At 49.3% G+C, this 15,526-nt stretch overlaps 1 protein-coding gene across 3 annotated transcripts in view; it reads right to left on the minus strand.

Annotated features, from left to right (window-relative positions):
* Positions 1-15,526, minus strand: part of LOC116941562 (protein EFR3 homolog B-like) — a 73,728-nt gene that overhangs the window by 26,861 nt on the left and 31,341 nt on the right. For all 3 annotated transcript variants that reach the window (XM_032952737.2, XM_032952735.2, XM_032952736.2), the window contains exons 5-11: positions 11,642-11,763; positions 6,194-6,343; positions 4,710-4,838; positions 3,748-3,826; positions 2,849-2,984; positions 2,211-2,366; positions 1,336-1,447 (exon numbers count right to left, since the gene is read on the minus strand). In XM_032952737.2, coding sequence (XP_032808628.1) covers positions 1,336-1,447; positions 2,211-2,366; positions 2,849-2,984; positions 3,748-3,826; positions 4,710-4,838; positions 6,194-6,343; positions 11,642-11,763 — 884 coding nt within the window. The remainder of the gene's footprint in view (positions 1-1,335; positions 1,448-2,210; positions 2,367-2,848; positions 2,985-3,747; positions 3,827-4,709; positions 4,839-6,193; positions 6,344-11,641; positions 11,764-15,526) is intronic.

A 15,526-nucleotide genomic window follows, 5' to 3' on the forward strand; every position in this document is an offset into this window, starting at 1 on the left:
GTCTCTGTGTAATGATGCCCCACCACTCACAGTGTCTCTGTGTAGTGATGCCCCACCACCCACAGTGTCTCTGTGTAGTGATGCCCCACCACCCACAACGTCTCTGTGTAGTGATGCCCCACCACTCACAGTGTCTCTGTGTAGTGATGCCCCACCACTCACAGTGTCTCTGTGTAGTGATGCCCCACCACTCACAGTGTCTCTGTGTAATGATGCCCCACCACTCACAGTGTCTCTGTGTAATGATGCCCCACCACCCACAGTGTCTCTGTGTAATGATGCCCCACCACCCACACGCACAAACACGAGGCTGCCAAGGAAATGTACAGAACGTCAACCCCGGTCAAACCAGAGTTGTGGTGGGCCGCTCATTGAGTGAGCCCCTCCTGGGAAAAGTGACGGAGTTTCCACACAGTCCCAGAGCAAGGGTAAGTGTCTCCATAGCACAGCCAACATTGCCTTCCAAAACAAAGTGCAACGGCTGGAGGAGTAAAATGACTTTGGTTGATCGATTATTATCGATTCCGAAGCTCGCAACACGTGCGTCGAATTGCATGCATAATAAGTGCTTTTAGTCAAATGGAAAGCATGCAATGGGTTAACGTGACCCCAGCAGCCACATTCACACAAGTCAACTCATCGAACTGATAACCGATAGGGTAATAATTTCCTTGAAGAATTGGATATCCCAACTCAATTCGTGACTTCCTTCTATGGGCTGAGGACTACAGCACCACCTCTGGCTGGAGGATATTTTCACGTGGATTGATTCATTGTTGGGTTAGGCCACCGAACGATCTAAGAAATATGTCATTAAGAAGCCTCCACCACCTGACACAGCCAAACAAATAACTGTTGCGCGTGAAAGCGTAATAACGTCATGCCAATTGTTGTTTCAGCTCACCGCTGAGTTGAAGAACGAGCCTCATAACCTAATCAGATAGGACATTTTGCTTGAAACAACATCAAGCATCACCAGGACAATATCCAGGACGTCAGAATCGCCGTGTCACCTGATCCCTCGTGCTCTCTCCCTCTGTGCTCTCCCTCCGTGCTCTCTCTCTGCACTCTCTCCCTCTCTGTGCTCTCTCTATCCCTCGAGCTCTCTCCCTCCGTGCTCTCTCTCTCCGTGCTCTCTCTCTCCGTGCTCTCTCTCTGCACTCTCTCTCTCCGTGCTCTCTCTCTCCCTCTATGCCCTCCCTCTGTGCTGTGGAGAAGGGCCATTGCCAGGAACGTCACCATTTATTATACTTTTCTTTTCAAGGAAGTGTTACATTTGTGCTTGTGCTCCACTGCCAATGCAGCATCCCCAAATAAAATAATAAGATTACTCACTTGTCTCCAGTGCTGCCCATATCTACTCCGACTCCGTGCAAAGGCATCTTGCCCATGATGAACATCATAATCTCGGAGCGCTGGTAGTCAGGTAGGATCCCCGCGAAGGAGCCTGTGCACAGGGTAACGCTCCGTTAAGTATGTACCTACAGTGAGGGAAAAAAGTATTTGATCCCCTGCTGATTTTGTACGTTTGCCCACTGACAAAGAAATGATCAGTCTATAATTTTAATGGTAGGCTTATTTGAACAGTGAGAGACAGAATAACAACAACAAAAATCCAGAAAAACGCATGTCAAAAATACTTTGTTCACCTCACTGTACATATGTTGAACTTCTTTAGCACCGTACGTAGCCAATCGTGCTAATCGGAGGTGCGGGATAAGGGCGTGGTAAAGAGCGAGCGGACAGCCTCTCGGCCTTCAGGCCACCCCTCTACGATACCCCTCTAAATGAGCCACGCCCTGCTGAAGAGACTAAGCGAGGTCAAAGCAGGTCCAGGTTTGGCCTACGTAAGCAAATGCTGTTGGGGAAAAATACTCAGAAAATCAAGAGAACCACTACGGATCCTCGAGACCCATAGATTCTGGTCTAACCCAGCGAATGGCAACACTGCATGTTCAGGAGCCAAATGCAATCAGTCGCCTTCTCTCAGCAAAATGGACGTCATTCATTTGGACCGAGATAGGATCAGCAGGCCATAGAGGCGACTGCGTGGCTGGGTTTTTGCTTTTTTTTTTATTTATAAAAAAAAAATTAGCGCTCTCTGCAGTCAGCTTCACCGGCTGGTCAACGGCCGTTCGGTCTGTGGGTGGCGACGCCGACGATGTTAATCCCCCAGACCGGTGTGGTGGAGCGGAGCGGGTTTGCGGCACCTATAGTTTTGACGACGGAATCCTGGAACATGGCCTCTGCGCTGGCGCCATCTATCGCGTTGTCGTCCTGTCCCACATTACTCAAGCGCAGTTCCTGGTCCACGCTCAGCCTCAGGTGCTTGAGTAGCGAGTTGAACACCTCCAGCACGGCCGGACCTGCGGGGGGGGGGGGGGGGGGGGCCCAAGCGTCAGCAACAACGCCCCGTTCGCCAACCCAGCGACGGCCTCACCGATGTGCAGTCGGGGGAGTGAGGATACAGTTCAAGTGAATGCCCTTCATTTCAGAATCGGAAAATGTATTTGTACTGGAAGAATCCAGATGAGCTACAGAGCTCTTTTTCACAGATGTCCAGCAGGAGCGGTTAAAGCTATAGCTGGAATCAAACCACCGATCGCACGCCAGCTCGCTTAATAATATCGAGCGCTGACAACCCACAGCACACGAATGCACGTTGAACTTCTTTCGCACCGTACGTAGCCAACCGTGCTAATCGGAGGTGCGGGGGAAGGACGGTCGCATCAACTGCACGCTCGCGCGAGCGAAGCTCGAAACGACGACTGGCAACAGCGAAGGCGATTTAACGATTGCGCTCAGCAGAGTGAAGGGTGCGTTGCGCGGAGGAAGACAATCCGCTGACCGATGGAGCCCCCCGTGGCGATGGAGACCGTCTCGGACAGCACCTGCACCACCCCGGCGCGCACGGTCGCCCTGGCCTTGCTGTGCGTGTCCAGGTGGCCCAGCAGCTTCTGCAGGACCATGTGGGCATGCTGGTTCTGAGATGGGGACGACACGCAATAATACAAATTAGTGAGCCGTTTATAGGTGCCCCGCAGGTGCACACAAGTGTACGCAGGATTGAGTCATTTGTCGATACCTTACCGACTTCTAATGACCCCCTCTTACTTTCTTCTTAGAGGAACTGATAATAAATAAGTGCATTGGTTTAACATATCACATATAGGTATATACCATGCCTCCAATATTATATGCAGTACATATAAATTGTAGAAGTTCAAGTGAAAAACTATGTATATTTTCGCTGCAGTTTCTCACTTTTATGTTAATGGGGAATCTGCAAATGGATCGGTCTGCATATATAAACACAAAAACAAAGAACCCTCATGGCACCTGTAACGCTGTTGGGGCAAGTGCTGTTAGTGCACACCGATGAAGACCGGCACAGTACGCGACAGGGTGGGTGGCCACCACCACGCCCGGCCGCATTTGCCTCCCTAGTAGCAATGTTTTTACACGTCGCACCAGGTACTAATTTGAGGCCGAGTCGACCTAGGGGAGGCCCAGGACCGGTTCAGATGATCGCCAGCGCTAGCGCGGCTACCGCCAGAGCGGCCCCCGCCAGGGCAGCCACCACCAGACCCCCACTTGCTCAGAGCAGCTGACAAACCCTGGGCTTTGTACCCCCCGGTGCAGGAAATACAAAATGCAATTCACGCGTGTCGCGACGGCCGCTGAGTCACGCTCACAAACTCGGCGGGACAATCACCGCTCGGCGAAGTGTGAGGTGCGGGCGGGCACCTGGACGGAGTACATGATGATCTTGAAGCAGCGGACGGCGAAGGTGTTGGGATCCCACAGGGAGTGACCGTCCAGGTGCCTGCGATGCACAACAAAGACAAAGATTCCCCGTATAGCCTTAACAGACTGTGGGGACAAGTGCTGTTCATGAGCGTCTATGAAGGCCAGCACGGCGCACGAGGTGGGTGATACCATACCCGGTCGCCTTTGTCTTCCCAGTGGCGATGCTTACACACCGTATGAGGTACTCATATGAGGCCGAGTCGACCTAGGGGAGGGTTCAGGACCAGTTCAGGTAATCGTCGGTGGTGTTGACCGTGAGCGGGAATCGAATCCGGGTTGCCAACCACTGCGCCACCGCTCTTACACACACACACACACAACACGCATGCGACATGCGTGTTGCGTGTTGATGGGCGAGCGGGCACAGAGGCCGCTGTGCCCTCAAGTGTCCGACGTAGACAATAAGGCAACCATGAAGGCACGGCTTGAGCCGCTTCTCCCACAATTCGGTAAAAATTGTATATCTACGTTTTGCCTTCGTCTGGTCCCATCAGTCTCGGGGAATGCCACCGAAGAATCCTAGAAGTCTGAGCTTGATGTGGTGGCACGTGTCTACACGTGCCGGCTTGACGCCTCGACAGAGCGTTCCAAAACGGACATCAAACTCTGGGGCCTTGAACTCCGGATCTCAAAAGTGGCTGCACAGCATCACGATGCAGACGTAAGCCCTGAGATGCGAGCAACCTCCCAGGTTTAACCATTAAAAGTAAAAGATGCAGTTCAAGTGCTCCGACACAGACATCAGCCCCCCTTGACAAAACCAAAAAAAAAAAACCACCCAGCCTTAGGGCCTGAACTCAGGAGCCCACAAAGGTGCTGCTGGCCCAGCGCTGGAGCAGCAGCAGCAGCAGAAGCAGCAGCAGCAGCAGGGCGGATACCCAATGGGGTGGAGCGCTCACATCAGCACGGGCCGGATGATGCTGTCGATGTTTCCGTAGGCGGCGCGGGACAGCAGCTCGCGGAGGCAGCTCTCGGCGAGGCTCTCCGGCTTCTCCTGCTCCATGGGCGCCGGCGAGCCCGGGGTCTGACTGCCGGACGCACGGAGAGGCCCAGATTAATATTCCGAATACAGTTAAACATCATTATTCTTGGAAATGTTTATTCGAAGTCACGTTCTTAAACACGACAAATATGTTGCTCCGGTTAATCCGAAACCCACGCGATCGCCTCTACAGGAGAGTAGTTGCATATCTTTACAACAGTGGGTGGAGTTTGATTGATCTTGATTGGCGTGGCTCTGCTATCATCCACTAAGTGGGCCCAGTCTTCTGTGCGGGACCAGGAAAGTGTTATCACTGAGCACGCGCATTGATCAGTCAAGACTAAAAATATATAGTTTTGCTCATTAACAAACTCAATATTCTTAACCTAAACAATAATGTATACCTATATTCGTGGTTTTTGGCACAGAGATCCCCAGAAAATGGATTTTTTTTTATTATCCGCGGTCATCCTTCCTGTACATTAGCGCAGATAATCGAGAGTTTACAGTAATTTGCACATGTTGTTCACGTGACAAACCTTACTAGTTAAGTGGAGGTGGGTTTATGACACATTTACACCACAGAAGACCATTTTTTTTTTATGATGAATCGGGTTAAAAGCATTTATACACTAACCTAATCCGTCAGTCCGTAACGGGGGGGGGGGGGGGGGGTGGCACTATAGCTATTGTAAACCTGACCCAAATTGAATAAAACTTTTGTTTGAAGTTGCATAGGCTGTTGGGGACTTACACTCTGGAAAAAACTGGAAGAATTGATCAAAGGGGGTTGCCGATAACTTAGAGACGCAAACCAGCGCAAAAAGGACAATTTGCAAATCATGAAACGCATTTCCTAAAGACGGCTACCTATTGTGCAAACTTGTTTTCACCCACACTGCTCGTTAAATACTTCCGAATTCAAATGCATGCGTGGGTTTTCCCAACATGTTTATTAACGCGGTCGGTTTCATGAACGGTAAGGGGGCAATGTTGCTGCTGTGTGCGATTCCTAATGAGCCATCGCGCAGGCAATTTTCGAGCAGTGGGACGTCTCCCCACTACCAGTGACACTGTGTGGCTCTGTTCTTTTTTTAGGTATTGGCAGCAAACCGGCGAACGCGGAGGGAAACGCACGCAGAACGGAGGGAGAAGAACACAAAATCCACACGCAGAGGCGCCAGAGGCGGGAACCGAACCACGTCCCCTTGTACCTACACGAGGCACGAGAGTGCCACCGCTTTGCACACACCGGACATGTGCGCAAAGCGGTGGCCGTGTTACTTGCGCCGGATCGGCCGCCGCTCTCCGTGCGGACGCACGTCGAAGTTATTTTGCACCGTGCGCGGCCAACCACGCCGATCGGAGGTGCGGGCGGAGGTGACGACAAACCACGCGCACCCTTCCGAGCTGTCCGCGTGCTGCATGTTGAAGAGCAGCGAGGGCACAATCTTATCCATGTGCTGGGGTTCCCAGATGTTGGCCTGAAGCTCGTCCTTCACGGTCTTGCGCACAACGCCCTGCAGCCCCTTCAGGCCTGACATGCGGATGCTGACACGCGACAAAGACACAGATTCCCCACACCCAAGTATCGCCTTAACACACTGTTCGGGCAAGTGCTGCTAGCGAGCGGCTCTTTAAGGCCGGCACGGCGCGCAAGAAGTTCACGCAATACACCCAGGTAAGGCATTTGAGGCCGACACAACCTAAGCAAGGCACAGACGACCATGTTCACATTCCAAATGCCACTGGTGACGGTGTAGGGTGTGGCGCAGCAATAACTATATAAACCACTGCCAGCGTCACGATGATGTAGTTCAGTGAGCCAGGGTCCCGACTGCTCATACGGTGGGTTAAGTGATGCAGGCGTGAGGCAACTTTTAACCTGAGGCGACGCATTATGAGGGGCGACTGTCTTTAATTGTAGGCAAGTCGCCCTCCACGCTTCAGTCAGTCACACAATCAAACACACACACACACACACAACCTTTGTCCTTGCGCATTCCCGAACTCATTTTCTCTCTTAGCCACCGTTGGGCATTAAGGCTGTTTTGCCTAACCTTCCGTATATGGGGATGTTCCCACTATCCAGCAGTCACAATGATTTTCGTGCTGTTATCCTGCCCCCGGCTCTTCATCAGGGTTCTGGAAGTTGTTGTGACCCCCCTAGTGCAGAAGTCGGCAACCAAAATAACAAGAGCAGCCATTTAATTTTTTTTTATTTGGTAAAAGAAAAACTCAACATGTCAAGAACAGCAATGCACGTGGTGAATACGAGACGGTGGTCCTTAATAAACAACGTCACAAAGCGGTCCTCAAAGAGCCGTACGCGGCTCCGGCGCTGCAGCTTGCCGACCCCTGTCCCTGGGCTCCCAACACCCCTTTAATCAATGCCTTCTTAGACCACCTTGGGTGCTCACAATGACCCGACGGGTCACCCCTCTGCACTCTAGTCGAAGGCACTCCTCGCCATCACAACACAATTTGGGTTCGAGCTCATTTGCTCAGGTCGCCTTATGCCACCTCACCACAATTGAGCGCTCGATGTGGCGTCTCAGGCAACCTGAAGCCGCCTCGCCGCGACTTATATCTTCTCGAGATGCAGAACACAGCCATCCCAGACCACCACTTCTCAGCCACACTCGGCACAATTACCACACTCGGCACAATTACCACACTCGACACAATTACCACACTCGGCACAATTACCACACTCGGCACAATTACCACACCCGGCACAATTACCACACCCGGCACAATTACCACACTCGGCAGCACAATGTCGGACTGTTCACGGCACGAGTTTCTGGGGGCTAAGCTGCAAAGCATTCACCGCTCCTTCCCACCGCATGAAGGCGCCAGAGGCGGCCTCCTTGCGCTCTGTTGGATATGCGCCTTTCTCCAAAATTGATATTAACAAGAAATTTGCCGATACATATATATTTTCTTTAGAGAAATAAATAAAGAAAACACGCAACGTCAGCACCAGCAAAACACCAGGTGTTGATAAGTAATGAGAATTGAAGGAGGGCCAGGATGGCGGAATTATCGCAACCTTGCTCAAGGGAGAGATAAGGCCTAATGAATGACGCACACGTCACCCGTGCAGGCAGAGACTGAGAGAGACAGCGAGAGAGTCCGCGTTAGCCACAGACATAGTTAAGTCAAAAAGCTCCTGCATTGCTTTTAAAGTAACGTTAAAGTTCGAAATTCAACAACAGGAGTAGGCTAAAATGATCGATCCTCGCGCTCGCTCCAATTGGAGACCAGGCTGCGAGCTACATCAATGAACCATTGCCCATTTGCTAATCCAACACTGAATGTTAATGCATCTTTAGTAAGTTTCTGTACAACCTGACCAAAGCGTATGACAAACACAGAATTTTTACTAAAGTCAAAACGAATTCTCTAACCTCAGGACATAAGGAATAATAGGGCAGTGTTGACTCAAGGGCAAAGGAAGAGAAGCAGAGGAGCCTTTGTCTAAATCGTAGTGTGAGAGAGCGGACAGACGCCAAGCAATTATTTCAGCACCAGCGTTCACAAGGCTGGGAAAACGTAGATAACGCTCCCCCCCACCGCAGCTAGGATAACACACCACACGGGCAAGCCGAGAGGAGGGAGCAGAGAGAGAGAGATGCCGTGAAATTCCTTGGCATGAGCGTGTCAGCAAAACTCAGTCAAACAGGTCTTGAGTTAAAGAAATCGCAATACATTCATACATAACATTAACGTTAACGCTATTCACCGTAAACTATATTCCGCTTACACAACCTTGTTAAACATAAACTACATGATACTCAAGCGATGTTAAACCGGAGGCCAGGGAAAAAGAGAGTCTCCCTGCCGCCTTTGTCTTCCTGCAGCCCATGATAAGAATATGCTTACGCTTACGGGAGCACCTTCCCTTGACATAAAATCAAACACCACGATGGGAAACTAACACAACCGACCTCGAGCCACATACAGAATCATAACTGTAAGACTATGGTGGAATAAAATGTTAACTTTAAAAACCTTAACCATTTCTTTGTGCGTCGGTGAAGGTCGCACCGGAGGGAATATCGCCCCTCCCTCCAGGTTGTGCAACACAGACAGAGATGCCTGCGAGACGATTTGTAACACCTGTTGTTATGGTTTGTGGAAAGAGGAGGGCAACAGAGCTGTGCCGTAAATGATGCACACAAGGACACACATACGAACGGACACACATACGGACACACACTCCAGACCACGACACACAGCTAAATCAAAAGAAGCTCCGCCTTGTGGGGAGGAGCCAAGAGGAGGGATTTTGGCATAAAAGAGGACACTGCAGCATTTAAACCTCAGCTTGTCAGCAAGCGGGCAAGACCCGCTTGCCAGCTCAACTCAGCTCATCGGGGGAGCTCATCGGTGCGCGCCACTTCGCGACACAATTCGTCAGGAACTCAGCCGAGTTCGTCCGGAGCTCAGCTGAGCTACCATCAGGAGCTCAGCTGAGCTCATCAGCTGAGTTCATCAACTCATCGGGGCTCAGCATCAGCGGAGCTCAGCTCATTAGCTGAGTTCACCAGCTCAGCTCATCGGCAAGGAGCTCATCAGCTCAGCTGAGCTTGCCAGCTCGGCTCATCCCTGCGTGGGATCGGCCTCTGCCGACGCGGAGAAGGTCTCTGCCGTCCGCCGGAGTGGCGAGGGTCGCTGTTTAGCGACGAGGCTACGTGGTGCGAGTCGGCATCATCAAAAGTAGCATTGCAACGAACGTGCATCAACAGCCAGCGACACCACCGCACGCTACCAGCGAGCTGCGTGCGCCATCTACCGACAGGTCATCGCAACTACAACAACCGGTGTCAACAGCCAGCGACACCACCGCACGCTACCAGCGAGCTGCGTGCGCCATCTACAGACGGGCCACCACAACTACAACAGCGTGTCGGCTCGCCAACCTATGTCAGCCGAACCGAATCAACCACGGTGACAGAAGAATCGACTGATACGTATGACGCGCACTGCCCCCCACCACACGACAAACCAGGCGTCTGTTTGACACAAAGAATCAACTCCGAACACTGACTATTCAACACAATTTATATCCCTCACCATACACGAGTCAGGAACCAAAAACCAATCCCAAAACGTGAACCATCTGTGGCCGTGGAAGCATCGCTACAGATCGTGTGATAACAGTCTGTCGTTTATAAGTATATTCATAATTTTCCTCCTTAATATTTTGTTTTGGGCTGTACTTCTAATCGCATAAGTTACCAACCGATCCATCAATACGAATTAATCCTTGACCCCTTCGCCACGGAGCTACGCTCACGTGGGGGAATAGCGTATCCAACCGGCTTCTTTATCAGGAAAACTGGTCCATAATTAATTAAACGTTGGCCCAAGATAAGGATATCAGGGGAGAGAGCGGTCCCCACCGCACACCCTCACTCTAAGCCATTTCGGTAATCATATAATCTGTCCAATGGATCTGTTGATATATTTGTGCCTTTGGGAATAATAACTGTTTTGATCGCCTTTTCGTATGAATATCGTCATATGATCTTTAAGTACCTTTCGTTACTGATCGCCGCACATACTCGCGTACTCTACAAAATACTCTGCCGTTCCGTGACCCAATGTGCTAACAACGTGATAAGGGTTGCATATGATCAATAATGAGTGCGGTACTGCGTGAACAATTTAAGTATAATCATTTATTATAAAGTTAAGGTTTTTATTTAGATTAGCATATGAATGTGTTACGACTCTCTCTCTCCAACAGAGCTCGCGTTACGCGGCGGAATTAACCACAGGTGCTGTTGTCAAAGTGAAACAACCCAGTCATTGATGAGACTGTGTTGATACTGTGTTGTAATTCCAAGCCGAGAGTTGTATCTTTTAGAGTTAAGGTTTCATGAGAAATAAATTGATCAATGCAGAAGTGGTCGTGTGATTCTTTCCTGAAATCTATGCATAAGAACTGGTTCTGTGTTGAGATATGAACTTGGTGACCTAAAATATAAACACACTAATCCACTCAATAAACGTTAAAGCAAGAATAATTGTACTATACTGATCGATAATACGAAGTCAAACAGCGAAGCCGAGTTGACTCTGGCATACCACATCACACGAGCATAACTGCATACAATTAACTGTATTATCCCGATTGATAACCGACCCTCGCCAACGAGGTGGGGTCTGATTATCATAAAGGCTGTCACTAACATAACCACACCCACTCGTATAAATTAATACGATTATCCATCGAATTAGCATAATTTATATGCATAATTACACAAATCAACATAATTTGGGATAAATTATGCAATTCTAAAATGTCATTTAATTTGTATTATTTTCATCAAATTTACACTCACCACATATACAACAGCTCCCCACTGCTGAAACGTCCTTTCCTGAGCTCGCTTGTCTCTGCTCCTCGACCAGACGACCAAACATGAAGCCTGGCTGTTCCCCGTGATCAGTTCCTCTCTCCAATGCCAGCTGGATGGTGGGCACAGCTTGCCATGGCTGGCATCCTTCTGCTGTGGTCTCTCCAAGCATCCCAATTATGTGGGAGCGGGTTCCTTATTAAACTTGGGCTGGGTCTGGCATGGTCCACTGGTTAATTTCCTGATAGAACTAAGCCCTGCAATTGATCTGAATACAACGCCCACGGTCTTAATGAATATCAGTGGTTCCTCCTCCGCTAATTACTTAGCTCAAAGTGCACGCTGAGCATGCCGATAAATTGGCGACCCGAGCGGGAGGGCTCATCAATTCCTTCATCACCTGGCAAACACAGAACCTGCTCTTCCCGTGCCAGTTCACCACCCCACATTCAAGCACATGGTCCACGCCCTTACTCACTCGGTGCAAGTGGTGGGGTCTTCGATGTTCGAGTGGCACATGGCGCTGAACTTGGAGACGAGGAAGTCGTACTGGCGGTGGTACGAGGGGGTGTCCTCCTCGATGTTCGCAAACTTCACAAACTGCGAGCAAGCTCCGCCAGAGGCAGGAGGGAGAGAGGGGGAGGCGGGAGGGGGGGCACACGGCGCTCGTGAGAACAATCACGAACGAGATGACAATCTGCAACGCGTTGGCCGGTAGGCCTCTTAAACGGTCCACTTGTGCCGATAATTTCGTTGAATCACTGTGATGTCCAAGTTGTATGCAAATGATGTGTAAGCATGACCTCTAACTTAACCCTCTCACGAATCAATTATTAAAAACAAAAAACCGAACCCCAAACGTGCTGGAAATGCTTCATATGACGTCAGAGTATATATATGACGTAGCACTCGACAAAAGTGGACATGACAAACGAGAGTCAATTAATCGTGACCGCGTGAACGAGATGAAACATTCGAGACTGGCATTACAAACCAGACGGTATAAACATGAAGCACAAAAATCATCACCTCGGAATTTTACACAATTCATCGAATTGCAGCTGGTATGGATTGCTCCATGCCCATCAATCCGTATTCATTCAAAATACTCAATCGTCAATATCGCCATCAGCAGAACATATACATGGCCTGTCCATAGCTGGACTAAGACCCTCCTCCCCCATGCCGTCGCCGTCAATTCGTGGTCCTAAACACCGCAATCGTCCCACTCCTGCACACAAACGGAATTATTATTCCTCATGGCCGCAGCGCCGAGCACACAGCATCTTGCGTTCAGTTTACTCTGCGAGCCGTCAACCTCTGAAACCAGATTTCCCAAATGGCAAAGCGTCACGCATGCACATGCGAGCGTACCACGGAGTGGCTGCCTTCTCTGCACCACCGCATTAAAATGTAACGCTGCATTGAGAGCAGCGGACGTCTCCCACCTTTCGTTACAACCTTCGCACACGTTGTGTAGAAATCGGGAGAAGGGAATGATCTCGGTGCTCCATGCAAACGGGGTGAAGGGGCGCGTTTGAGAGGCGGTGCGAAGCGAACGCAGAGAGATCGATGCGGAACAGAAACCACTTGACAGAATTGAAAAAAACACACGCGCAGGATTTATTTTAATGCACGCGATGACACGGTGCAATTATAGGAGACAAGACATGCAGAGACCGCCTTGGGTTATAACGACAGCAAACAATAACTCTGGGAAGCCAATTTGCTGATTAAGTTCTTCACACGCGCGCACACGGACACAACATGCGTACCTCTACACACGCACACATTCACTCAACACCAACATGGTGTTCACAGGAAGAATATACAGTCAAATGCACGTGTGTAAACAAACATTTACTACACATTCACATGTACATTGTGGTACACACAAATATCCACACAAACACGCTGACACACGAGTACACATACAAACAAAGACGCAGCGACAAACGTGCACGTGCACACACACACAAAGACAAAGTTCCCCCATATACCGTAACCTTTAACAGACTGTTAGGGCAAGTTCTGTTAGCGAGCAGCCAATTAGGTCAGCATGGCACATGAGGGAGAGGGTGGCCAACACCACACCCAGCTGCCTTTGTCTCCCCAATGATGATGTTTACACACCTCACCAGGTACTAATTTAACGCCGAGTCGATCTAGGGAAGGTCCAGGACCGATCTCGGGAAGATGGTTCAACTATACGCCACTGTTATTGGCCCCGAGCGGGAATTGAACTCGGGTCGCCGGGTTTGTAGCATAGTGCGCTGATCACTGCGCTGCCACTCCCCAAATACAAGCAGACTTAGACACATGCACACACACAGCACACGCACGTGTGCACATTCACAATCACACACGTCCCATCGGAAAAGTCAGTGAGCGTATCAATATAAAAGTTGAGTTTGAGAACCAAATTGTGTGGGTAATTTAATTTCACAAAAAATTAATCACCGCTTGGAAATCATGAATGTGAGAATGCTCATAACGACCTTGTCAGAGCAATGATCCAGAGCCACAGTTCTGGGCTTCAGCCGAAATTCCATGAGTTGTGGTGAGTTTATTTAATGGTCTTGGCTTGATCACGAGCGACTGCACAAATTGAAATTGCAAGTGACCGCAACACTGCGCTAGTTTTCGCAGTTGTGGTGCACAGCTCTCGATGTGTTATTCGGTTTTACTGCGTTTGTCGAAAACATTAAAACGTTTTTTTTTTTACCATGTAAGGCCCACTGAGCTGTGTACAGTGAGGGAAAAAAAGTATTTGATCCCCTGCTGATTTTGTACGTTTGCCCACTGACAAAGAAATGATCAGTCTATAATTTTAATGGTAGGTTTATTTGAACAGTGAGAGACAGAATAACAACAAGAAAATCCAGAAAAACGCATGTCAAAAATGTTATAAATTGATTTGCATTTTAATGAGGGAAATAAGTATTTGACCCCCTCTCAATCAGAAAGATTTCTGGCTCCCAGGTGTCTTTTGTACAAGTAACAAGCTGAGATTAGGAGCACACTCTTAAAGGGAGTGCTCCTAATCTCAGCTTGTTACCTGTATAAAAGACACCTGTCCACAGAAGCAATCAATCAATCAGATTCCAAACTCTCCACCATGGCCAAGACCAAAGAGCTCTCCAAGGATGTCAGGGACAATATTGTAGACCTACACAAGGCTGGAATGGGCTACATGACCATTGCCAAGCAGCTTGGTGAGAAGGTGACAACAGTTGGTGCGATTATTCGCAAATGGAAGAAAGACAAAAGAACTGTCAATCTCCCTCGGCCTGGGGCTCCATGCAAGATCTCACCTCGTGGAGTTGCAATGATCATGAGAACGGTGAGGAATCAGCCCAGAACTACACGGGAGGATCTTGTCAATGATCTCAAGGCAGCTGGGACCAGTCACTAAGAAAACAATTGGTAACACACTACGCCGTGAAGGACTGATATCCTGCAGCGCCCGCAAGGTCCCCCTGCTCAAGAAAGCACATATACATGCCCGTCTGAAGTTTGCCAATTAACATCTGAATGATTCAGAGGACAACTGGGTGAAAGTGTTGTGGTCAAATGAGACCAAAATGGAGCTCTTTGGCATCAACTCAACTCGCCGTGTTTGGGGGAGGAGGAATGCTGCCTATGACACCAAGAACACCATCCCCACTGTCAAACATTGAGGTGGAAACATTATGCTTTGGGGGTGTGTTTCTGCTAAGGGGACAAGACAACTTCACCGCATCAAAGGGACGATGGACAGGGCCATGTACCGTCAAATCTTGGGTGAGAACCTCCTTCCCTCAGCCAGGGCATTGAAAATGGGTCGTGGATGGGTATTCCAGCATGACAATGACCCAAAAGACACGGCCAAGGTAACAAAGGAGTGGCTCAAGAAGAAGCACATTAAGGTCCTGGAGTGGTCTAGCCAGTCTCCAGACCTTAATCCCATAGAAAATCTGTGGAGGGAGCTGAAGGTTCGAGTTGCCAAACGTCAGCCTCGAAACCTTAATGACTTGGAGAAGATCTGCAAAGAGGAGTGGGACAAAATCCCTCCTGAGATGTGTGCAAACCTGGTGGCCAACTACAAGAAACGTCTGACCTCTGTGATTGCCAACAAGGGTTTTGCCACCAAGTACTAAGTCATGTTTTGCAGAGGGGTCAAATACTTATTTCCCTCGTTAAAATGCAAAGAAATTTATACAATTTTTGACATGCGTTTTTCTGGATTTTTTTGTTGTTATTCTGTATTTCACTGTTCAAATAAACCTACCATTAAAATTATAGACTGATTATTTCTTTGTCAGTGGACAAACGTACAAAATCAGCAGGGGATCAAATACTTTTTTCCCTCACTGTAGCTCTT

Source organism: Petromyzon marinus, chromosome 12, assembly GCF_048934315.1.
Source record: "Petromyzon marinus isolate PM22_M1 ecotype Great Lakes invasive population chromosome 12, UKy_Petmar_22M1.pri1.0, whole genome shotgun sequence".
NCBI lineage: Eukaryota > Metazoa > Chordata > Hyperoartia > Petromyzontiformes > Petromyzontidae > Petromyzon > Petromyzon marinus.